The sequence below is a fragment of the Symphalangus syndactylus genome, chromosome X, assembly GCF_028878055.3.
Source record: "Symphalangus syndactylus isolate Jambi chromosome X, NHGRI_mSymSyn1-v2.1_pri, whole genome shotgun sequence".
In the NCBI taxonomy this organism is placed as follows: domain Eukaryota; kingdom Metazoa; phylum Chordata; class Mammalia; order Primates; family Hylobatidae; genus Symphalangus; species Symphalangus syndactylus.
The window spans coordinates 28,647,840-28,673,922 of NC_072447.2; the positions used below are offsets into that span (position 1 = coordinate 28,647,840).

Sequence of the window (26,083 nt, forward strand, 5' to 3'; positions counted from 1 at the left end):
GACACATGCTAGGATAACTCCTAAAAGTGGGGAAAAAAACAGTTATCTACAATTCAACCCAAAGAACTTGCAGGTCAACTTCCACATTTAGGTAGCTTATATCACTAGGATAATTGTATTGGCCTCAGGCATTTTACCCCTGTAGTTAAAAAAAATGTCCTTAAAGTTAGGCAATTTCTGCCTCTTATAAACTCTGCGACCTTGGGAAAATTAATGATCTTTATGCCTCAATTTTTCTCATCTGAGAAATGGAGGTAATGATAATTATTGAAGAATGAAATAAGACATTCACTGGCACACAGCAAGGTTCAAATATATGTCAGTTCTTAGTATATGCGTGTGCTAATCCCTCATCAAAAAACTTTTTTTCTTTCTAAGGTTTTATATAGAAATGCAAATGAACCTTGAAGCAAAATGCCCAAAATTGAAAAAGTCAGATGTAAAGGATTAAGAAAGGTACAAACCAATGTAAAATACCATGGTTAGCAGGCCAGGAGGGCAACAGGATATTATGAAATGAGGGAAGTGCAACAAAATGGTTGAAAGTTTAGGTTTTTGGAATCAGAATGATGAGACACTGAGTCTCAGCTTTTCTAATTACTGTGATGTGACTTCAAGCAATTTAACCTCTCTAACACCATGTTTCCTCATCTGTAAACATTTACTAGAGCAATAAACAGATTCTTCTTTTGTGAGAATCACACTAGATAATTTTTTAAATGCACTTAGCACAGTGCAGCAATATATGGTAACTTAAAAATTATTTTGACTTCCAGCAACATACTCATAATGCCACTTATCAGGAAAGATAAAAACGAATATATAATGCTATGACCCAGCTTTCTAAATGCTTCCAAGCCAGTTGGGTAAGCTAGACAAGCAGAAAATGTACAAGACAACCAATGTTTAAATTTTCAAATTTCTGCTTTTAAATGACATTTCTCTTTTTCCTGTTTATTTTTCCCAACATTCATTTTTTTTTTATCTATCTTGCATATAAGAATTCAGGAAAGTTTTGCACCTTGAACTGGATGATCTCAAAGGAAATATTTCATTGTGGAGAGAAGGGGAAACAGCAAACATATATAATTTCTTGTGACTTGCCTCTGCCTTGTCTAATTTATTTCTCATTAGCAGAAAAATGTTTGTTAAAAAATAGAATTTTATAGCCAAGAAAGAGAAAGTATCTATTTTGCTTTGTTTTGAGTAATCAAAAAAGAAAAACAAAATCAAGCAGAGTAGAAAGTGACCATGGAGAAGAATTCATCATGGCAGATGCTGACATAAGAGGGGCCGGGACAAATTAAAAATACTTGGAGCATTTCAAAGATGTCTACTGAAAATTGTTTTGGTAATATGGTGGTGCCTGTTATTCTGTGCCTGCAAATATATTTTTTAAAATCACAATTACATTTCAAAAGGTAGATTTAAGGAGGGCTACAAGGGGCCCTCTCAAATGAATGAGTTAAAGAGGCGAACGAAGAGAAAAACACATTGATAGTCCTGGTTTGCATCTATCAAAATTCATTAGTAATAAGTATCCAAACTATTTTAAGTATAAATCCTGTTATACAAAAGTATGCATAAGAACACACTTATACTTTCATTAGGAAAAGAGAGTTCTGAGGGTCATAAGGTGTTTTTCAAGGGTAATAGAACTCAGTACATTTCTTTTCATATCCCCACTGCAGAAGATTACACAGACATGAGCAAACACATAAAAAAATCAGTTACTGTTTCATTAAAAATAGAAAAATTAGTTATGTTTCAAAGAATAACAACACATCTCTTTTACCACAACTCCTTGCTCCTTCTTTAACCAAAAGATTTTGCCTGGGGAGTTAAATTAGCCATTGTACCCCAAATTTCCTCATTTCTAGAACCCGACATGGACTTCTGAAGGAGTTTAAAAATGCAGTGTTTAAGTGCTGCCATAACTTGTGTTTTCACTGCCTTTGAGGGAGGCCTCAAGCCAAATTCCTCTTCTCTCAGATCCTACAGATTTGTTGGGTACTGAGCCAACTAGGGTGTTTCTTGCACTGGGCTGCTGATCCTTTGTTGCATGAAGACATACACATTTCTACAGGAGAAGGCAGCAAGTAAATAGATAGTTCATGGCAATATTAGCTCAGAAAGCATTAGGAGAAAATTCCACAAAGGCAGTAAATATCTTCCCCAGCAAAATGTTAAGCAGGGAATCATCAGACCGTGATTTACCTACTGACAAAAGGTAAGAGAAAAAGAGAACTGCAGTCAGGCTAGTCACTGGATTTCTGGAGATAAAAATGGACTCTTATTTTGTTCAAAGCACATCTAGGATGCAATAATCCTTGCTTTACACCGTATTTACTAAGGTAACAATACGGACATAAATTGACATTTCTGTTTGTGTTTATGTCTTAAGTTAATTTTCTTTGTTATATTTCTGTACATCATTTTTCATTGGTGGTCAGAGGATATAAAGAAGGAGGGGGGTAAATTCAGAGGTGTCAAGAAAATCAAAGTAACCTGCTGATTTAAAGAATGTCATACAAAAGGAGGTGGATGTTTCTGACTCATCCATAACTCAAAATGCAGCTCCATTTTGACCTCATGACCAGGCTATTTCATCACTACGAGGCAACCGCTGTTGATGTCTACAATGTTGATGATCCTAAGGTCAAAAATAAAGCCACCACCCAAAAGGCTACTTTAATAGAAACTTATGACAATGAATTTAGTTCAATAGTTTTCAGCTTATATTTTCCAAATCCAAAACTCTTCAGGGTAAGTTGCCATTGCTTAACAGCCATTATCCAAAATACAAATGGGAATGTTATCATTATGCACCTCTGGGTAAAACTTTTTTTTGCAATTTCACCATCATTTTAATTTTATTCAAATCTCTAGCCAATTGCACAGATGTTAATGGAGCTGTATTTTTGCTTCAATGCCTATTGCAATATTCTCATTGCATTCTGCAGGTCCTCCAGTAAACGTTACTTGCAATATTTTTATCAACAGTTTTGGATCAGTCACAGAAACGACCATGGTAAGTGCTGCAATGCCACTGGCAAGAGAAAGACATGACTCAATTATGCTGTGAACACAAACTGTCAAATTTTCTATTGTTCAACTTGCAGGGCCTCCTGTAAATGTTACCTGCAACATATTTATCAACAGCTTTGGGTCAATAGCAGAAACTACAATGGTGAGTGGGACTGAGCATTGAAGCCATCGTGTGAAGGAATGGGATGTGGGATTGAAGTGCACTGTGGCATATTTGTGAGACATTTACTGAGTGCCAATTTCCAACTTTGCTCGCCTCTGAAAAGCAATAATTTATACTACTTTATTTTGTAAAGTCATTTGTCAAGTGTTCATTACCCAATATTCAGTAATCTTATATCCATCATACCAGAGAAATTTTTAAAACATTTGATGTTTTAATGGTTTTCTGTAGAATTATCCACAATAAACATGATGCATAGTTATGGATATTTAAATAGGTGCATCCCCAATGCTTCGGAAGTACAAATTTCAAAGTTTGAGAGATGTAATAATATAGCCAGTTTTTTACATGTAATGGAACTTTTAAGATAGTCGAGCCTCCCTTCGATGCCACATTCAAGATATATTCCAAAGGGTTGAACTTAGGAAAATACATACACACACAATTTTGTTGGCAAGAGAAAGTAGTCCCAAGTCCATAACAATTATACCACATGCATGCCTTTTCAAAAAAAAAAAAAAACACCCGTAAACTTAAAGCTAATTAGAAGCTCATTATACAGTATGAGTAAACATGTTTCATATATGTGAAAAAGATTTCAGATACTATAAAATCTACCAGTGCATTTTTTTTTTTTTGAGACAGAGTCTCTCTCTGTCACCCTGGCTGGAGTGCAGTGGCACGATCTCGGCTTACTGCAACCTCTGGCTCCCGGGTTCAAGCGATTCTTCCACCTCAGCCTCCTGAGTAGCTGGGATTACAGGTGCATGCCAACCATGCCCAGCTAACTTTTGTATTTTTGTAGAGAAAGGGTTTCACTATCTTGGCCAGGCTGGTCTTGAACTCTTGACCTCAGGTGATCCGCCCACCTTGGCCTACCAAAGTGCTGGGATTACAGGCTTGAGCCACCACAGGATCTCACTCTTCTGCCCAGGTTGGAGTGCAGATCATGGCACACTGAAACTTCAAACTCCTGGGCTCAAATGATACTCCTGCCTCAGCCTCCCAAGTAGCTAGGACTATAGGTGCACACCACCACATCTGGTTAATTAAAAAAAAAATTGTGGAGACAGGATCTCACTATATTGCCCAGGCTGGTCTCAAATTCCTGGCCTCGAGCAATCCTCCTGCCTCAGCCTCCCAAAGCACCAGCATTAAAGGCATTAACTACTACACCCGGGCTTCTCCCAACACTCTTCATAAATGTCATGGTCATGTTACCTGTGACATAGCCTATTGGATCATTAGTCTTACCCCACAGAGTTCTAGGCTACAGCATGGAGGTTGCATTTTGGGTGAGATATTTTCTTGGTCCCCATATTATTTACTTTAAGTCTTAAATCAATTGGCAGGGTCTAATTTGCATTACTATGTAAAGTTTACAACCATTCATTTGATAAAACCAAAATCAAGTGTAATTGAGTTTGACTAAGTATTATGGTGCCTGATGTCCTAAAAATAATAAGCATAATGCCATTGAGAAGTAAAAAAAAAAAAAGGTTTCCTTGTTTATATGAATTTTCTCTTTTTGGCAACTAACATCATGTTTAATAAATTACTGTACTTTGTGGTGTCCTTCATGTTAGGAAGAATTAATTTACCACTTTTTTTCCACTGGCAAAATTAGACATAATTCAACTCCATTACCCATTTTGATATTATTCTGAAACATTATTACCCAGAAATGAGACTTGTGAGGCTTTGACAGGATGTAGTGCATTTAAAAATTTACCTAAATAGGATAGTTTTGATATGGTTATTAAATGACTCATAATAAAAGCTAAACATAGAAAGAGTATATCAACTCCCGGGTTGACATTCAGTTTCTGTCTCTCCCCTCTTGGCTTTATCATAATAAGAGAGGGGGCAAAGCTTTCAGTAGCCCAAATCACTGTCACCAGCTTTACACGATGGCATTTAATGACAATATTTGCACGACCTAATGCTGATTGCATTAATTAGACTCCCATGTTGCTTTGATTAAATCTCCTCATTGCATCATATTCTCAATCAAAAATGTAAATGTACACCTTTTCGATGTTCATTAATGCAAAAACAGCTAAACATTTAAAGAGATTAAAATGGAAGCTATGGATATCCTTGTTTTCTGCTATCTTTAACAGCTACTGAAAGTTTAATAAATGGGCTGCTCAGGTACTTCCTGGCCACTTATTTGGTGACCTTTGTCATGCTTCCTATCAGAAAATTTGGAAACTGTTGCTCAAGGGTAACATACACAGCCTGTCTATTCTGCTGTATAACACAGATTGAATTGCATGGTTAGAAGACTGATGTATATTGTGCTTCTTTTGTTTTACTTCTTAGTTTTGATATAATGACAAACTTCATTTGCTTTAAAAATATATTTTGTTTTATTCAATTTTGGCTTTGGTGCAAAACTACAGAAAATATTTTTTGGAACTCTATCATGCTTGTCAAAGAAGAAATCCTCAGGCCACCTAGGGTAGGGATTGGCAAACTTTTTCTGTAAAAGGCCAGACAGTATACTTAAGACTTTGAGAGCCAGATAGTCTCTGTCACAACTATGTGATTCTGCCCTTTTGGCATGAAAGCAGCCATAAACAATAATAAGCAAATAATTGTGGCGGTGCACCAATAAAGCTTTACTTACAAAAACAGGCCAAGGCCCAAGTTAGCAAATAGGTGTGGTTGTGTACCAATAAAGCTTTATTTACAAAAACAGGCTGAAGCCAAATTTGGGCCACAGACCATAGGTTGCCAGCCCCAGATTTAGGGCATCAATATTTAAGTGGATGCATAATAAGAATGTGAGAATTGCTCCAACAAGAAAGGGCCTCACCTTCCAAGATAATTGAGGCCCTGCCTGGGACTCCACCTGGTACACCAGTCTTAATTAGCTCAGGCTGTGGTAACAAAGTATTGATTGGTTGGCTTATAAACAACAGAAATTTATTTCTAACAGTTCTGCAGGCTGGAAGTGTGAGATCAGGGTACTAGCATGGTCAGGTTCTGATGAGAACTCTATTTGGGTTACAGACTGCCGACTTCCTCTGGTATTCTCACATGGTAGAAAGAAAATTATCTGGGGCAGTAATCCCCTTCATGAGTGCTCTAACCTTACGACCTCATCACCACCCAAAGGCCCTGCTTCTACCCTCCAATACTATCACATTGGAGGTTAGAATTTCAACATATGAATTTTGAGAGGACACAAACATTCAGTCCATTGCACACCCAAAGTGTCATCACAGCCCAAGCTTTCTTTACCTTACCTCTAAGATTTTACCATCCATGAATTTACTGATAGTTTCACAAAATTTGACTCAGAAAAATTGGTCAAAAAAATTAAACAGAAACAGATTCTTCCCTGAACTGTCTTTAGTTGTAGTCAGAATCCTTAGCTTTATGCACAGTGATGAGGTCATTAAGGACATTGATTGGTGCTATTTTCTGGGGTAATAGTTTCGATTTCTCTATATTTTCTGGAATAAATTATTTCCAAGAATGCCTCAGAATTTTGTTTCTAAACCTGTTGACTTTCCTCTCTTCCCTTACACTTCACTCTCACCCCATTATCCGAATAGCATTATTAAAAGTTTTAGTTTGGGGTATTTGTTCCCAACTAAAAGGCAATGATTATATATTTCAAGAAGTCAACATGGCTTTCTTTGTTGCTATCCAGTCTGCCCTTCCTATGGTTAATGAAGTCCCACTAATTTATTGTAGGTATTGCCTGTCCACAAAGTATATTGCTTACAGACCCAATACCAATTCTCACTCTGACATGTTAGTGTCAGAGATGTGTACTCACAGGACAACACATTTGTGTTACTCTAAGGAATATTTTTATGTATCATTATTTTTATGGATATATTATTCAAAAATGCATTTTTGTTCATTAAGACACACAGATATCTGTTAGTGGTCATTGCTAGTTGCCCCAGCATTAAGAGTATTCACTGGAACAATTTTGTGTGGTCCCAAAGACTTAGATGACTAATAAGGAGAAAATGATAAGATAGGTTATATTCTGTTTTTGAAATGTGAGTTTACCATTTTCTTTTATTTTTCTGTTTTCTTTAGTTTCTGATGGCAAGTGAATTTACAGGATGGGGAGTAGATTTGTAACCCCTATTTCCTGATATAAAGGCATAGTTTGAGAATTTTAGTAATGTCAGTAAAGGTCAAGGGTGCTTTCATACCATCTGTATATAGCTTTCCCACAAGTTTGGGCCATCAGAAAATAGAGAAAAGATGTCTCTTCCCAGCTTCCAAATGACTCCCTGGAAGGATGTAGGTAGATAGTGTGTGATTTGGACATATGGATGCTGGAACACTATCCATGACACAGCAGTGGATCCTAGTCTGCTCCTTATTTAACAGGAGAGTGAACTCAAAGTGTACAAAATGTGTCTGCTCAGAGAACATCGCCAGAATATAATTCTAGCTCCCTCAAATCCTTCCCCAAAACAGACATTTCACATGCTTTGCTGGTTACTTCTGCAGAATGAAGAGTTGTTTTATCTCCAATCTGAAATCACATTCCTGAAGAACTCAGATTAAGAAGATACACAGCCCCTTATTAGAATGCATGTTGTGCTATAACTGCTGAAATGAGACTATGGGTCCCCTTTCATTCTATAGCTGCGTAAACAAGTTATAAGAAGATGCTAAGTTATCAGGGATAGCAGGTAGCTACATTTCTTATTTTTGACTTCTTAAGGAAGAATCAAGAATCTATTACAATCCTGACTTTTTTTTTTTAAATGGAGTCTCCCTCTGTTGTCCAGGCTGGAGTGCAGTGGTGCAATCTCTGCTTACTGCAACCTGCGCCTCCTGGGTTCAAGCAATTCTCCCACTTCAGCCTCCTGAGTAGCTGGGTCTACAGGCATGCACCATCACACCTGGCTAATTTTTGTATTTTTAGTAGAGACAGTGTTTCACCATGTTGGCCAGGCTGGTCTCGAACTCCTGACCTCAGGTGATGCACCCACTTCAGCCTCCCAAAGTGCTGGGATTACAGGCATGAGCCACAGCACCTGGCCCAAGTCTGACATTTTTAAAACAAATATATTAGGTGACCTTGGTCTCTAAATTAGCAGTGCAATGGTAAAGCCTCAATTTATCATAAAGTAACTGCCCCCTATAACTTCAAACTCAAGGTTAGCTTTCCCATATTAAAGCTCGCACAGACTTGAGATTAGGCCTACTTTGGGCACTCTTCCCAAGAGCTACTGCCTCCAAAATGCTCTATGAACTTGATCATCAGGATGAATGTATTTGAAAATAAGTCATGGGAATTTGTATAGTTTAGTAAATAGGTAAGAAAACAAAAACAAAAACTGTATTGAAGCTTTTTTCCATATACCCTGATCTTTACAACTTAATTATTTTTTTCCCTTTTGATCCTGGGGGAATTCGCCCAAACTTGCCATCCTGAAATGGTCTCCAGAGTACAGTGACTCCCAGTAGAGTGACCAACTATCCTAGTTTGCCTAAACTGAGGAAGTTCCCTGGATGTGAGAGTTTTGGGGCCAAAATTGGGAAGTTCTCAGGCAAACCAGGACAAGTTAGTCGCCATTAGAGTAACGTAAGCAGCGACCAAAAATCCAGTTGCCAAATATGTGGACATGGAGCAAGTAAGGGTAAAAAATATAAAGGAAAGAGAGTAATAATGAATTAGTATATATCACACTTGTGGTCACAAGTAGCAATAGTGGATAACTACTAGCTCTGAAACCACAGACTGGCTTGGTTAGGGAATACTGTTGAAGCCTCAATCGGAGTCCAGATTATCAAGTGAAGCAGTACTTTCAATGAACCTAAGGTCTTTGAGTAGAAGTTCCCAGGAGAGCAGTCACTGCCCCCAAGCTATTCATTAGCACAGAAGAAAATTCCCAGACCAAATGGGAATGCCAGGGGTGTACCTAAGGCTCCCACAGTGTTCCGATTGAGAACGTGAAACATCTCTGTTTGGATGAAGCATCAAGTTGGCTAGTGTAGATACAACACATTCAGAGAAAATGATAAGAATTTCAAAAGTAAGTAGCTGCAAGGAAAATATTTTGTCAACATGAAAGATCTTAATGTTTATGTTGATAAATTTTAAAATATTGCCCCATCATGTCACAGTTTTATAAGATTTTCACTACTCAAATTACGCAGTGGGTTTCTTTCTGCCCAGAGCATCTGAGCAGAAAGGGATCAGAGATCATGTGATTTCTGATTTGGAAAATAAATCAGTTTTATTTGACAATCTGCCATCACAGACTGATTTCTGTGTTCATTGTTTACCTTTTTCTGTAGCAAAATCAGCTTTAGTATTATTTCATGCCAAAATGAATAATTCATATACTAAAAAATTCAACCAAGTCAACCTGTTTTATTGGTGTTCTGGTTTGGTTGAATCTTCCTTTTTCTTTCTCCCTTCTGTCCCCTCTCCTAATAGAACTAAATGGTTTATTTTGACCAAGGTATACCCAGTTTGGTTTACTCGGACACCAAAGCTGTATCAGATCAGGGAGAAGAGTGAGAGAGAAACGCAAATAGAACTCCTGTGCCAGGGTAATCAGTAACACTTGTCCACGGCATTTCTGTAGGACTACCGAGTGAATATTTTTCTGAGACAACAGTGGAATGATTCACGGCTGGCGTACAGTGAGTACCCAGATGACTCCCTGGACTTGGACCCATCTATGCTAGACTCCATTTGGAAACCAGATTTGTTCTTTGCCAATGAGAAGGGTGCCAACTTCCACGATGTCACCACTGACAACAAATTGCTACGGATTTCGAAAAATGGCAAAGTGCTCTACAGTATCAGGTAAGCCTCCATTGGCTGCACACATTCGCATCTCCATTTCTCTGCTAACGTAGAGCTGCCTGATTCTGCAGGGTAGGTTGTATATGAATATTTGACTTTTGTGGTTTCTTGTTTATCATTTGAATCTTAAAGTTGGTGGAGAGTGTCAAAAGTCCCTTTGGTCTCATAAATGTGATTCTCCATAACAAAAATGTATTTGGTAGGATGGTACATGGTTAATGGCATTGTATAATCACCTGCACAAATGTGTTCCTGATTGCTTCAATAAAGGAAGTACAGGCTATTCAGTTCAATTGCCATTAAGCATAATATACAAAATCTCATTTCAATAATTCTGCCATTCTGTAACATTCAAGCACGCACACACACACACACAAATTCAATAGCTCAGCATAGTCATTAACAACATACTTTTAGCTGGATACGTAGAAATCTGGTTCCAATGTCAGCTTTGCTTCTAAGTAAACACGTGACCTTGATCTCTTAACTTTTCTTGGACTTGGGCCTGGGACAGACAATTCCTGAGATCCATTTTTGCTTTTATATTCAAATATGATCTTCTCCAGAAGTGTTACCACTCTAGGCTCAAAATAATCTCCCCCTTTTCTGAACTCTAATAGCAGTTTCTCTATGACTCTGTAAGGCTCTTATTTTTTCCTGCCTTATTATTTTGGTTACTGCTGTTCATGAGTACAGCATAAAAACATGGATTTCTGGAATTAGACAAATCTAGAATCAAACCCAAGCTTTGCCACTTACTAAGTTATGTAACCTATAACCCTCAGTTACCTTAATTTTAAAACGGGAAACTCCATGTTTATCTCTGCATATTCTTGTGTGAATGAGTAATGTAGTGGTCAGCAAATATTTTCTGTAAAAGGCCAGATATTATCTTAAATGTTGCAGACCAGATTGCCTCTGTTGCAACTACTCAACTCTATCATTATAGCTCAAAAGCAGCCATAGGTAATATGCAAACAATTGGACATGGCTGTGTCTCAATAAAATTTTATTTACAAAAATAGATGGTGGACTGGATTTGGCCCTTTGGCTGTAGTTTGCCAATCCTTGATATAAGATATATTAAAAATACTTGCTGCAGTGCCTGACACAGAGTAAATGTTTGATAAATAAAATAATGGCTATCTGTATTTTAAAATCAGTTTTTTTTAATGCTCAATATCTCTAATCATTAGAGAAATGAAAATAAAAACTACAATGAGATGCCATCTCACACCAGTCAGAATGGCTATTATTAAAAAGTCAAAAAATAACAGATGCTGGTGAGGTTGCAGAGAAAAGGGAACACTTACACACTGCTGGTGGGAATGTAAATTAGTTCAGCCATTGTGGAAAGCAGTTTGGCAATTTCTCAAACAACTCAAAGCAGAATTATCATTCGAACAGGCAATCCCATTATTGGATATATACCCAAAGGAATATAAATCATTCTACCATAAAGACACATGCACATGTATGTATGCTCATTGCAGCACTATTCACAATAGCAAAGACATAGAATCAACCTAAATGTCCGTTAGTGGTAGACTAGATAAAGAAAATGTGGCGGCTGGGTGCCGTGGGTCACGCCTGTAATCCCAGAACTTTGGGAGGCCAAAGTGGATGGATCACGAGGTCAAGAGTTCAAGACCAGTCTGGCCAATATGGTGAAACCCCGTCTCTACTAAAAAATATAAAAAATTAGCCGGGCATAGTGGTACGTGCCTGTAGTCCCAACTACTCAGGAGGCTGAGGCAGGAGAATCGCTTGAACCTGGGAGGCAGAGGTTGCAGTGAGCCGAGATAGTGCCACTGCACTCCAGCCTGGGTAACAGAGTGAGACTCTGTCTCAAAATACAAAAACAAAAAACAAAAGAAAAACTGGCACTATACGACATGGAATACTACACAGACATAAAAAAGAGTGAGATCATATCCTTTGCAGCAACATGGTTGGAACTGGAGGGCATTATCCTAAGTGAACTAACACAGGAACAGAAGAATACTGTTCAGTGAATAGTACAGAATAGTACAGTACTGTTCAACTGAACATGCAGTACAAATGCTGCATATTCTTACTTATAAGTGGGAGCTAAGCATTGAATGTATATGGACACAAAGAAGGGAACAACAGACACTGGGGCCTACTTGAGGGTAGAGGGAAAGAGGAGGACGAGAATCAAAAAACTGCCTTATAGGGTACTATGCTTATTGCCTGGGTGGTGAAATAATCTGTACACCAAACCTTGATGACATGCAATTTACCTATACAAGAAACCTGCACATGTATCCCTGAACCTAAAATCAACGTTTAGAAAAATTAATGTTCCTTTTCAGTAGTAAGCTCTTAGCTCTTTCAATTCAAAATATTTGGTTTTTGTCTTTTTTGTAACATCTACCAAAGGTCTAGGACAATGTACCGTATATGAGAGATAGTACATTGAATAAACTATTGGCATTTAAAGGTCCTTAACAGAATGCCCCCTTTCTCTATGTAATTTTATTACCAAAAAAGTGGACAGCTAGTCTCCTTGCAAATAATTTTTCCAAGTTTGCAGACTCACCATCATCACAACCTCATTTGACAACTCTATATATGATTTGGTTCTGTATTGTAAATTCCATTCTTATACCTAGTAATTTCACAGCCTGCTGATGGCTGAGAGCCCCAGTGTCTTGTGGAATAAAAGAAGCTGCTCATTTGTAAAAAGTGGCAAAGTCACTGCTTGCACAGAAAACCAGGAAACTTCCCCCAATGACCATTTCATTTTTAAGGAAACACAAAACATTATCCATGGTGATGTGTTTGGTTGGTGTAAAATGCAGTACTGAGCACAACATAAGTTGATCGGACCTGATAAAATGGGACATATGTAGAGTGTGGTGCTAGGAAGGAGAGTTATAAAAAGCAGCACAGAGCATCAGCTGCCCCAGCTAATCCTCCAGGCCTTGGGTGGCATTTGCTCTAATGAATACCAGGCATCACACACTGCTGAAATAAAATCAGGTTGTTGTTGCTTTCTTGCTGTTTTATGAAGGTCTTTACATTCTAGAATCATGAAGAATATGATGCTCCCAAGCCTAGACCCAGAGGCAATTCTTGTATCTCTGGTCCCCAAGCATAGCACATTACAGGCCCTGAAATGCCCTAACAATTGTTTTGGATTAGGTGGGGATTGTCCTGTGGCAGGCTATTTTATACTTTTCTTTCACTGTATTTTCTGCAATCAAAATAAAAAACCTTGGTAAAGGAGAATTGGGGATATCATTTTAAGAAAACACAAGCTGTTGGGAGATTTGAACTGCAAGAATCTAATTATTTGCCTAGAAGAGCTTTTGATGAACCAGATACTGTACTGGGTCTAGAGATCCAGAACTAAGTAAGATGTGGTCCTTCCCCTGGAATGACTTCAGTCTGACAAGGCAGGTGGATGCATGATAAATTAAGTAATAGGAATAAATAGGAAACAAGGAAAACAAAAGTGGCTCTAATTTTGCAAATGAATTATGTGATCAAAATATTGTCAGAATTTGGGAGTTGGCATCCACACTCCTGTTTGTCACTGGGCTCAATTTAACTAGAGGTCAAGGAGTAACTAATGCTAATATATGCCCAGCTGCAGGTTTGACTCAAGTTTAAGGCCAAGGGGGGTACAGTTGTGTCCATGTCTTAAAGGTGCTGAAAAGTTCCTGCTGAAGTTCCATTAGAAAGTAATTTCCCTGCCTACTCAGATTTACAACATAAATACTCCCAGGAGAGGAAATCCACTGGCTTAAATCCATACTAAACTCTAAAGAGTTGATATAAAATTTATTTCTGAGGATGAACATATTGAATTCCTAAGAGGAGAAATGGGATAGAATGAAGAAAGTTTGGGAAAGATACAAGGAAGGGGCTAGAAGTACCAAATAAAAACCCTAAAACTGTCTCCACATACACAGTAAATAGTTAAGCAATTATTTAATTATGTAAGTATGTGGTCCACATTTTAAAAAGTAATGTTCTGTCTTGATACTCTGTATTTGCATTTTCCTGAAACCTAAAGCAAATACCAATTGCATTTAATCTGGGAAAAATTCCATGCTTTTCTTAGCTTTGTAGGTGTAGGGGTAGAATTAACTCTCTATGGACACCAAAGCCCAAGGTTTTGATGGTCAAACAAAACAAATATAGAACTATACAGTCCACTGATTTCATAACAAGCAAAATCACATTTCCTAATACTTCATATATCTGTATTCCAAAAGGCAGGGGTCTAAAAAAAAAAGAAAAGGCAGTAGACCAGAACTCCCTAAGTGTCATCCTCATGAACACTTGGGGTACTTGACTAAAATTCAAACAAATCTTTTAAACAGGAAGGAAAGGCCTTAGCTCAGTTTTAATAAACCTTTTATCCAGTGATGTAGGACACAATCTTTGTTGATGAAAAAGTACCAAATCCATTTCTGTCCATTTTTAATATTCGTTCTCTAATGTTTTATCTTACTCTCTTTTTATCCTAAGTTTTTTGTTGACCTGCCCCATTAATTATTGATCATCTCTGACAAAACTATACATTTTGATTTGTAAACCCCCTTCAGAGAAAGTCAATAATCCAGAGAATAAAGATCAAGTAATGAGTAAGATGTGGTCCTTCATCTGGGATGGGGAAAGAGTCAAATTCTAAATTCAGAGAGAGTCAAATTCTAAATTCACATTATTTACAATGAATCCATACTTGAATCCATACTGAAACAGTGAGGTGAGTCTTGAAGGTTGTACGTATTATTGTTTAAACAATATTTGTTGAATTTAATATAATGAGTTGGAATAAAGGTCAGGACCTCATGGGATATGGTGGACAACATGAAAGAAAAAAGGAGAAGGTGAGCATTTTTGAAGAACAGCTTGTCTCACGTGCCCACAGTATCTTTGCTGATATTGTCTTCTTTTTAAAAATCTCATTGCTTCTGAGAATTTAGTCAGAAATATGACTTTTATAGAAGGATTTTTTTTAATTTGAAGTTATTTTGTAAAATATCTAATCCAACACCCATGTTTAATTGATAAGGAAGTGACTTCATTCAAAAGTTGGGTTAACCCAAACGATGGAGCTAGTAAGTAGGAAAGCTAGGACAAGAATCAGGGCTCTTAACTTCTGTTTCAGTGCTGTCATTTCCTACCCCCACATTAATTCCTCATTTACTTCAACCCAAGTCCAAAGACAGAAACACACACAATTCATGTTGCAGCAAAGGGCATCATTTCATGCTTTTTTATGGCTGCATAGTATTCTATGGTATATATGTACCACATTTTCTTTAATCTACCATTGATGGGCAGCTAGGCTGGTTCCATGTCTGCTATTATGGATAGTGCTGTCATGAACATAAAATTTCATGTGTCTTTTTGTAGAACATTTATTTTCCTTGGGGTACGCACCGAGGAATGGGATTGCTGGGTCGAATAGTATCTCTGTTTTAAGTTATTTGAGAAGTCTCCGAACTACTTTCCACAGTGCCTGAACTAATTTACATTCCCACCAACAGTGTGTGTTTGCTTTTCTCTGCAGCCTTGCAGCATCTGTTGCTTTTTGACTTTTGGATAATAGCCATTCTGACTAGTGTGAGATGGTATCTCATTGTGGTTTTGATTTGCATTTCTCTAATGACCAGTGATGATGAACATTTTCTCCTATGTTTGTTGACCACGTGTATGTCTTTTTGAGAAGTGTCTGTTCATGTCCTTTGCCCATTTTTAATGGGGCTATTTGTTTTTTGCTTATTGATTGGCTTGAGTTCCTTATAGATTCTACATATTAGGCTTTTATCAGATGCATAGTTTGTGATCATTTTCTTCTATTCTGTAACTTGTCTGTTTACTCTATTGATAATTTCTTTTGCTGTGAAGAAGCTCTTTGGTTTAATTAAGTCCCATTTGGCAACTTTTGGTTTTGTTACAATTGCTTTTGGGGACTTATATAAAAATTATTTTCCAAGGCCAGTGTCAAGAATGGTGTTTCCTAGTTTCTGTCTAGGATTTTTTTTTTTTCTTTTGAGACAACGTCTCACTCTGTCACCCAGGCTGGAGTGCAGTGGTGTGATCTTGGCTCACTGACAACTCTGCTCCTGGGTTCAAGTGATTTTCCTGCCTCAGCCTGCCAAGTAACTTGGATTACATGTGCATGCCACCATGCCCAACTAATTTTTGTAGTTTTAGTAGAGATGGGGTTTCTCCATGTCGGCCAGGCTGGTCTCGAACTCCCGACCTCAAGTGATCTGCCCGCCTCAGCCTCCCAAAGTATTGGGATTACAGGCATGAGCCACCGTGCCCAGCCCTGTCTAGGATTTTTATAGTTTGAGGCCATACACTTAAATCTTTAATCCGTCTAGATTTAATTTTTGTATATAGTAAAAGGTGGTAGTCCAGTTTCATTCTTCTGCCTATGGCTAGCTAGTCATTCCAGCACCATTTTTTGGAAAAAGGAGTCCTTTCCCCAGCTTGTTTTGTCAAAGATCAGCTGGTTGTGTGTGGCTTTATTTCTGGGTTCTCTATTCTGTTCCATTGGTCTATGTGTCTATTTTTGTACCAGTACCATGTTGTTTTTATTACTGTAGCCTTATAGTACAGTTTGAACTTGGGTAGTGTGATGCCTCCAGCTTTGTTCTTTTTGCTTAGGATTGCTTTGGTTATCTGGGCTCTTTTTTGGTTCTGTATGAATTTTAGAATCTTTTTTTTTTTCTAATTGTGTGAAAAATGACGTTAGTTCGATAGGAATAGCATTGAATCTGTAAATTGCTTTGGGCAGTATGACTATTTTAATGATATTGATTCTTCAAATTTATGAGCATGGGTTGTTTTTCCATTTAGTTGTGTCATCTCTGATTCCCTTCAGCAGTGTTTTGTAGTTCTTCTTGTAGAGATCTTTCTCCTCCTTGGTTAGCTGTATTCCTAAGTATTTCTTTTTTTTTGTAGTTATTGCAAATGGTATTGTGTTCTTAATTTTACTCTCAGCTTGAATGTTATAGGTGTATAGAAATGCTACTGATTTTTGTACATTGATTTTGTGTCCTAAAATTGTACTAAAGTCATTGATCAATTTAGGAGCCTTTTGGCTGAGTCTTTAGGGTTTTCTAGGTATAGAATCATATCATTAGCTAAGAGAAATAGTTTCAGTTTCTCTCTTCCTATTTAGATGCCTTTTATTTCTTTCTCTTGCCTGATTGCTCTGGCTAGGACTTCCAGTATTATGTTTAATAGGAGTGGTGACAGAGGACATCCTTGTCTTGTTCCAGTTCTCAAGGGGAATGCTTCCAGCTTTTGCCATCCAGTATAATGTTGACTGTGGGTTTGTCATAGATTGCTCTTATTATTTTGAGCGATGTTCCTTTGATTCCTAATCTGTTGATGGTTGTTATCATGAAAGGATTTTGAATTTTATCAAAAGATTTTTCTGTGTCTATTGGGATGATCATATGGTTTTGCTTGAACCTTCCTCAAAATATATGCATATTTTGGCAGGGCGCGGTGGCTCACACCTGTAATCCCAGCACTTTGGGAAGCCGAGATGGGTGGATCACGAGGTCAGGAGATCGAGACCATCCTGGCCAACATGGTGAAACCCCATCTCTACTAAAAAAAAAAAAAAAAGTACAAAAATTAGCCAGGCATGGTGGTGGGCGCCTGTAGTCCCAGCTACTCAGGAGGCTGAGACAGGAGAATCATTGGAACCCAGGAGGCGGAGGCTGCAGTGAGCAGAGATTGCACCACTGCACTCCAGCCTGGGCAACAGAGAGAGACTCTATCTCAAAAAAAAAAAAAAATATATATATATATATGCATATTTTGTGCATTAGGTTATTTAAGCTATTTTTTGTTTGTTTGTTTAGAGGAAGAGGTCCTTATCTTTATTAAAGAAGCTATGACCCTCCAACTGTTAAGAGCTTTGTTTCCAGATTTACTGCATGCCTCCAGAATGGGTATGCCTAAAGGTGAAGTCATTAAGGAAATATTGTTTGCTTTCAGTGTGTTATTAAACTGACCAGTTATCTGGGGGCCTCATACTACCATCTAATAAACCATAAATAATTATAAAATTGCCCCTCAACAATAGCACCCCATATCACCAAAGCGTCTTTTTACCTCATCATCAACCTTTATCTGACCTAAAACTTATTGGCACCTAAAACTTTATGGCACTGGAGGTGATTTGCTTGTTAATCCCTTTTGATTCTATTTGCAATTCTGGGTGTTGATAATTCAGTATTCTGCCTTCCCAGTAGTGCTTGAGTTGTAATAGAGAACTCTTGGGGATTGACATGCTTTTCCCTCTGATGATAGATTACAGGCACCACTGAGAATAGGTATAGTGCAGATTTCTAGACAGACATCCAACAGTGTTCCTCCAAACAATCTTGTCTAATGACCAACTCTACCCACATACATAAAAGGCTAGCTTTTCTCACATGGCCTCCCATCCTTGACTCATCCTATAGTCTGATGCAAGAACTTCAAAAGATTCTAACTTTAGTTATATATTTTTTTATGGCATAGGGAATAAGGACATTCTCTATTTAGATGTCAGAGCCAAAAATAAAATGCACAATGAACTGAGACCTGCCTTAAATGTTGCCAGTGGTGTTGCTTTGATTACCTTACTCTCAATTTTGATGAGACACATAAGCCTGTATTTTCTATTAGAAGGCAGCTATGAAAAACCATGATTTCTTCTCACTGTGCATATTTGGACCATTATTTATCTTTATGTTCTATAATCCAGGCAAAATTACATTCTCATTTTCTAACTCTGTGTCCAAATCCTCATTAGTACTGTGACTTAATGAAGTAATTAATGTCTGTAACATAAGCGTCCACATCAGAATTAAGCAGTCTTCAGAGAAGTGCTGGGAAATGCCAAGGAAACCACAATGATTCCATTCTTCTAGAGGCGAGCAAGGTTGGGAGGGTGGGAAGCGCTGGCATGCACATATGCTAGTGGATTCAGCAGGAGCTGTGGTGCGGAGGGGCTATTTTTGGAGAGGGGCCCTTTAAAAAGGTATAGCTGAGGGTGGAAGTATGAAGGTCCAGAAAGTGTGTTTATATATGACAGACTCTCATAAAGTATGGAAAGCTTCGTTGAGCTCCTGCTCAGGTTAGAAATACACAAACACTATGGGACCTAATATTGGTTCAGACACAACAGAGTAAGGATCTTGTATTAGTCAGGGTTCCCTAGAGGGACAGAACTACAAGTTACATATATTTATGAAAGGGAGTTTATTAAGGAGAACTGACTGACTCACACCATCACAAGGTAAAGTCCCATAATAGGCTGTCTGCAAGCTGAGGAACAAGGAAGCCAGTGGTGGATCAGTCTGAGTCCCAAAATCTCAAAAGTAGGGAAGCCGACAGTGCAGCCTTTAGCCTGTGGCCAAAGGCCCAAGAGCCCCTGGCAAACCACTGGTGTGAGCCCTAGAGTCCAAAAGCTGAAGACTTGGAGTCTGATGTTCAGAGGCAGGAAACATCTAGCACAGGAGAAAGATGAAGACCGGAAGACTCAGCAAGTTGGCTCTTCCATCTTCTCCTGCCTGCTTTATTCTAGCCCTGCTGGCAGCTGATTAGATGATGTGCCTAGCCAGATTGAGGGTGGGTCTGCCTCTCCCAGTCCGCTGACTCAAATGTTAATCTCTTTTGGCAACACCCTCATAGACATACCCAGGAACAATACTTTGCATCCTTCAATCCAATCGAGTTGACACTCAGTATTAACCATTACAGATCTTGTGCTTGTTTGGAGGAAAAGAGAGACTTGATCAATGAAATACATGGCAGCTAGCATGACCACTTGTCCTTAACTGTTTACATGACTGGACTAGCAATAGCAACCAGTAGGTTTTCTTCCATTTAGAGGTAACTTTACATTTCATTAACATTCATCAGAGTTTGCTCTTCAGGCACTGCTACAAAGAATAGAATACTGAGAAGATGGCTCAGGGCATTGTGATCTCCACACTTCCTTTCATCATTTACTGTATCTCCCAGGATCATAGAACAGCCTTTCCAGCTCCATAAGTTTATCATTCTGGGTCTCAGTTTCCTCTATGAAATGAGACTGAACCAGACACTTAGACCAAGTATGAGGCTCCTTCTAGCACTATTATAAGTCTGTAACTTAAAATAACCTCCCTCTCCTTCCCAAACCACACATACCTTTCCTGACGAGTAAATAAGAGTGCATTCTTCATGTCCCTTAGGGCTTGAGTCAGCAGAGGAGATTCGGAATTTCAAGGTGCCTGTCTTAAACTACTTGGATCTTTGAACCCTTTTCTCCCCAATTAAATATACAACTCCTGAGAAGAGGAACCTGATTTTGGAGTAGGTTAGGGAGGATTGGACTACCTGTAATTTAAGAGCAGCATTAAAACATTCAACATGGCCGGGCACAGTGGCTCACACCTGCAATCTTAGCACTTGGGAGGCTGAGGAGGGTGTATCACTTTAGCTCAGGAGTTCAAGACAAGCCTGAGCAACATGGCAAAACCCCATCCCTATAAAAAATACAAAAAAACTAGCTGGGCTTGGTGGTGTGTGTCTGTAGTCCCAGCTACTTAGGGGGCTGAGGCAGGAGGATCGCTTGAGCCCAGGAAGTCAAGGCTGTAGTGAGCCAAGATCATGCCACTGCACTCCAGCCTTGGTGACAAAGTGAGACTGTCTCAAAAAAAGAAAAATTCAACATATAGTTTACACAATGACAAATACTCAGTACCAAGTGCCCTGAGAAATTTTCCAGCCGTAAACTAGATCATTTGTACCCTCTGATTCAATCACCAGGAATATCTGTGAACTATTATTTTAGAATATGTTCATGAATCATAGGTTTATATACTTTTAGACAATTATACAAAGATGGTTGGCTGGGAAAATAATTGATTGAATATGTAGACTAAAGGAATCATGTGGTAGATTTGAGCCAGCAGAGTTGAAGAGCTAGCCTGCTATTATTACTCATCACCTGAACTTTCTTTTTTTTTTTTTTTTTTATTACATTAATACATACTGGTTTATTATACTTTAGGGTTTTAGGGTACATGTGCACAATGTGCAAGTTTGTTACATATGTATCCATGTGCCATGTTGATTTCCTGCACCCATTAACTCGTCATTTAGCATTAGGTGTATCTCCTAATGCTGTCCCTCCCCCCTCCCCCCACCCCACAACAGTCCCCGGAGCGTGATGTTCCCCTTCCTGTGTCCATGAGTTCTCATTGTTCAATTCCCACCTATGAGTGAGAACATGCGGTATTTGGTTTTTTGTCCTTGCGATAGTTTACTGAGAATGATGTTTTCCAGTTTCATCCATGTCCCTACAAAGGACACGAACTCATCATTTTTTATGGCTGCATAGTATTCCATGGTGTATATGTGCCACATTTTCTTAATCCAGTCTATCGTTGTTGGACATTTGGGTTGGTTCCAACTCTTTGCTATTGTGAATAGTGCCGCAATAAACATACGTGTGCATGTGTCTTTATAGCAGCATGATTTATAGTCCTTTGGGTATATACCCAGTAATGGGATGGCTGGGTCAAATGGTATTTCTAGTTCTAGATCCCTGAGGAATCGCCACCCTGACTTCCACAATGGTTGAACTAGTTTACAGTCCCACCAACAGTGTAAAAGTGTTCCTATTTCTCCACATCCTCTCCAGCACCTATTGTTTCCTGATTTTTTAATGATGGCCATTCTAACTGGTGTGAGATGGTATCTCACTGTGGTTTTGATTTGCATTTCTCTGATGGCCAGTGATGAGGAGCATTTCTTCATGTGTTTTTTGGCTGCATAAATGTCTTCTTTTGAGAAGTGTCTGTTCATGTCCTCTGCCCACTTTTTGATGGGGTTGTTTGTTTTTTTCTTGTAAATTTGTTTGAGTTCATTGTAGATTCTGGATATTAGCCCTTTGTCAGATGAGTAGGTTGCAAAAATTTTCTCCCATTGTGTAGGTTGCCTGTTCACTCTGATGATAGTTTCTTTTGCTGTGCAGAAGCTCTTTAGTTTAATGAGATCCCATTTGTCGATTTTGGCTTTTGTTGCCATTGCTTTTGGTGTTTTAGACATGAAGTCCTTGCCCACGCCTATGTCCTGAATGGTATTGCCTAGGTTTTCTTGTAGGATTTTAATGGTTTTAGGTCTAACATATAAGTCTTTAATCCATCTTGAATTAATTTTTGTATAAGGTGTAAGGAAGGGATCCAGTTGCAGCTTTCTACATATGGCTAGCCAGTTTTCCCAGCACCATTTATTAAATAGGGAATCCTTTCCCCATTTCTTGTTTTTGTCAGGTTTGTCGAAGATCAGATAGTTGTAGCTATGCGGCATCATTTCTGAGGGCTCTGTTCTGTTCCATTGATCTATGTCTCTGTTGTGGTACCAGTACCATGCTGTTTTGGTTACTGTAGCCTTGTAGTATAGTTTAAAGTCAGGTAGCGTGATGCCTCCAGCTTTGTTCTTTTGGCTTAGGATTGACTTGGCGATGCGGGCTCTTTTTTGGTTCCATATGAACTTTAAAGTAGTTTTTTCCAATTCTGTGAAGAAAGTCATTGGTAGCTTGATGGGGATGGCATTGAATCTATAAATTACCTTGGGCAGTATGGCCATTTTCACGATATTCATTCTTCCAACCCATGAGCATGGAATGTTCTTCCATTTGTTTGTATCCTCTTTTATTTCATTGAGCAGTGGTTTGTAGTTCTCCTTGAAGAGGTCCTTCACATCCCTTGTAAGTTGGATTCCTAGGTATTTGATTCTCTTTGAAGCAATTGTGAATGGGAGTTCACTCATGATTTGGCTCTCTGTTTGTCTGTTATTGGTGTACAAGAATGCTTGTGATTTTTGTACATTAATTTTGTATCCTGAGACTTTGCTGAAGTTGCTAATTAGCTTAAGGAGATTTTGGGCTGAGACAATGGGGTTTTCTAGATATACAATCATGTCATCTGCAAACAGGGACAATTTGACTTCCTCTTTTCCTAATTGAATACCCTTTATTTCCTTCTCCTGCCTGATTGCTCTGGCCAGAACTTCCAGCACTATGTTGAATAGGAGCGGTGAGAGAGGGCATCCCTGTCTTGTGCCAGTTTTCAGAGGGAATGCTTCCAGTTTTTGCCCATTCCGTATGATATTGGCTGTGGGTTTGTTGTAGATAGCTCTTATTATTTTGAGATACGTCCCATCGATACCTAATTTATTGAGAGTTTTTAGCATGAAGGGTTGTTGAATTTTGTCAAAGGCCTTTTCTGCATCTATTGAGATAATCATGTGGTTTTTGTCTTTGGTTCTGTTTATATGCTGGATTACATTTATTGATTTGTGTATGTTGAACCAGCCTTGCATCCCAGGGATGAAGCCCACTTGATCATGGTGGATAAGCTTTTTGATGTGCTGCTGGATTCGGTTTGCCAGTATTTTATTGAGGATTTTTGCATCAATGTTCATCAAGGATATTGGTCTGAAATTCTCTTTTTTGGTTATGTCTCTGCCAGGTTTTGGTATCAGGACGATGCTGGCTTCATAAAATGTGTTAGGGAGGATTCCCTCTTTTTCTATCGATTGGAATAGTTTCAGAAGGAATGGTACCAGTTCCTCTTTGTACCTCTGGTAGAATTCAGCTGTGAATCCATCAGGTCCTGGACTCTTTTTGGTTGGTAAGCTATTGATTATTGCCACAATTTCAGAACCTGTTATTGGTCTATTCAGAGATTCAACTTCTTCCTGGTTTAGTCTTGGGAGGGTGTATTTGTCGAGGAATTTATCCATTTCTTCTAGATTTTCTAGTTTATTTGCATAGAGGTGTTTGTAGTATTCTCTGATGGTAGATTGTATTTCTGTGGGATCGGTGGTGATATCCCCTTTTTCGTTTTTTATTGCATCTATTTGATTCTTCTCTCTTTTCTTCTTTATTAGTCTTGCTAGCGGTCCATCAATTTTGTTGATCTTTTCAAAAAACCAGCTCCTGGATTCATTAATTTTTTGAAGGGTTTTTTGTGTCTCTATTTCCTTCAGTTCTGCTCTGATTTTAGTTATTTCTAGCCTTCTGCTAGCTTTTGAATGTGTTTGCTCTTGCTTTTCTAGTTCTTTTAATTGTGATGTTAGGGTGTCAATTTTGGATCTTTCCTGCTTTCTCTTGTGGGCATTTAGTGCTATAAATTTCCCTCTACACACTGCTTTGAACGTGTCCCAGAGATTCTGGTATGTTGTGTCTTTGTTCTCGTTGGTTTCAAAGAACATCTTTATTTCTGCCTTCATTTCGTTATGTACCCAATAGTCATTCAGGAGCAGGTTGTTCAGTTTCCATGTAGTTGAGCGGTTTTGACTGAGTTTCTTAATCCTGAGTTCTAGTTTGATTGCACTGTGGTCTGAGAGACAGTTTGTTATAATCTCTGTTCTTTTACATTTGCTGAGAAGAGCTTTACTTCCAACTATGTGGTCAATTTTGGAATAGGTGTGGTGTGGTGCTGAAAAAAATGTATATTCTGTTGATTTGGGGTGGAGAGTTCTGTAGATGTCTATTAGGTCCACTTTATGTAGAGCTGAGTTCAATTCCTGGATATCCTTGTTAACTTTCTGTCTCGTTGATCTGTCTAATGCTGACAGTGGGGTGTTAAAATCTCCCATTATTATTGTGTGGGAGTTTAAGTCCCTTTGTAGGTCACTGAGGACTTGCTTTATGAATCTGGGTGCTCCTGTGTTGGGTGCATATATATTTAGGATAGTTAGCTCTTCTTGTTGAATTGATCCCTTTACCATTATGTAATGGCCTTCTTTGTCTCTTTTGATCTTTGTTGGTTTAAAGTCTATTTTATCAGAGACTAGGATTGCAACCCCTGCCTTTTTTTGTTTTCCAGTTGCTTGATAGATCTTCCTCCATCCCTTTATTTTGAGTCTATGTGTGTCTCTGCACGTGAGATGGGTTTCCTGAATACAGCACACTGATGGGTCCTGACTCCTTATCCAGTTTGCCAGTCTGTGTCTTTTGATTGGAGCATTTAGCCCATTTACATTTAACGTGAATATTGTTATGTGTGAATCTGATCCTGACATTATGATGTTAGTTGGTTATTTTGCTGGTTAGTTGCTATAGTTTCTTCCTAGCCTCGATGGTCTTTACAATTTGGCATGTTTTTGCAGGAGCTGGTACCGGTTGTTCCTTTCCATGTTTAGTGCTTCCTTCAGGAGCTCTTTTAGGGCAGGCCTGGTGGTGACAAAATCACTCAGCGTTTGCTTGTCTGTAAAGTATTTTATTTCTCCTTCACTTATGAAGCTTAGTTTGGCGGGATAGGAAATTCTGGGTTGAAAATTCTTTTCTTTAAGAATGTTGAATATCGGCCCCCACTCTCTTCTGGCTTGTAGAGTTTCTGCTGAGAGATCAGCTGTTAGTCTGATGGGCTTCCCTTTGTGGGTAACCCGACCTTTCTCTCTGGCTGCCCTTAACATTTTTTCCTTCATTTCAACTTTGGTGAATCTGACAATTATGTGTCTTGGAGTTGCCCTTCTCGAGGAGTATCTTTGTGGCGTTCTCTGTATTTCCTGAATCTGAATGCTGGCCTGCCTTGCTAGATTGGGGAAGTTCTCCTGGATAATATCTTGCAGAGTGTTTTCCAACTTGGTTCCATTCTCCCCATCATTTTCAGGTACACCAATCAGACGTAGGTTTGGTCTTTTCACATAGTCCCAAATTTCTTGGAGGCTTTGTTCATTTCTTTTTATTCTTTTTACTCTAAACTTCCCTTCTCCCTTCATTTCATTCATTTCATCTTCTATCAGCGATACCCTTTCTTCCAGTTGATCGCATCTGCTACTGAGGCTTCTGCATTCTTCGCGTAGTTCTCGAAACTTGGCTTTCAGCTCCATCATCTCCTTTAAGCCCTTCTCTCCATTGGTTATTCTAGTTATCCATTCTTCTAATTTTTTTTCAAAGTTTTTAACTTCTTTGCTATTGTTTTGAATTTCCTCTCGTAGCTCAGAGTAGTTTGATCGTCTGAAGCCTTCTTCTCTCAACTCATCAAAGTCATCCTCCATCCAGCTTTGTTCCG

General features: G+C 38.5%; 1 protein-coding gene across 4 annotated transcripts in view; it reads left to right on the forward strand.

The window, feature by feature from the left end:
- GLRA2 (glycine receptor alpha 2) overlaps positions 1 to 26,083 on the forward strand; it is a 227,814-nt gene that overhangs the window by 39,168 nt on the left and 162,563 nt on the right. For 2 of the 4 annotated variants that reach the window (XM_055267588.1, XM_055267590.2), the window contains exons 3-4: positions 2,964 to 3,031; positions 9,793 to 10,016. In XM_055267588.1, the coding sequence (XP_055123563.1) occupies positions 2,964 to 3,031; positions 9,793 to 10,016 (292 nt within the window). Of the gene's footprint in view, positions 1 to 2,963; positions 3,032 to 3,122; positions 3,191 to 9,792; positions 10,017 to 26,083 lie in introns of those variants that run through there. The other 2 variants (XM_055267591.2, XM_055267589.1) reach the window with 2 other exon arrangements.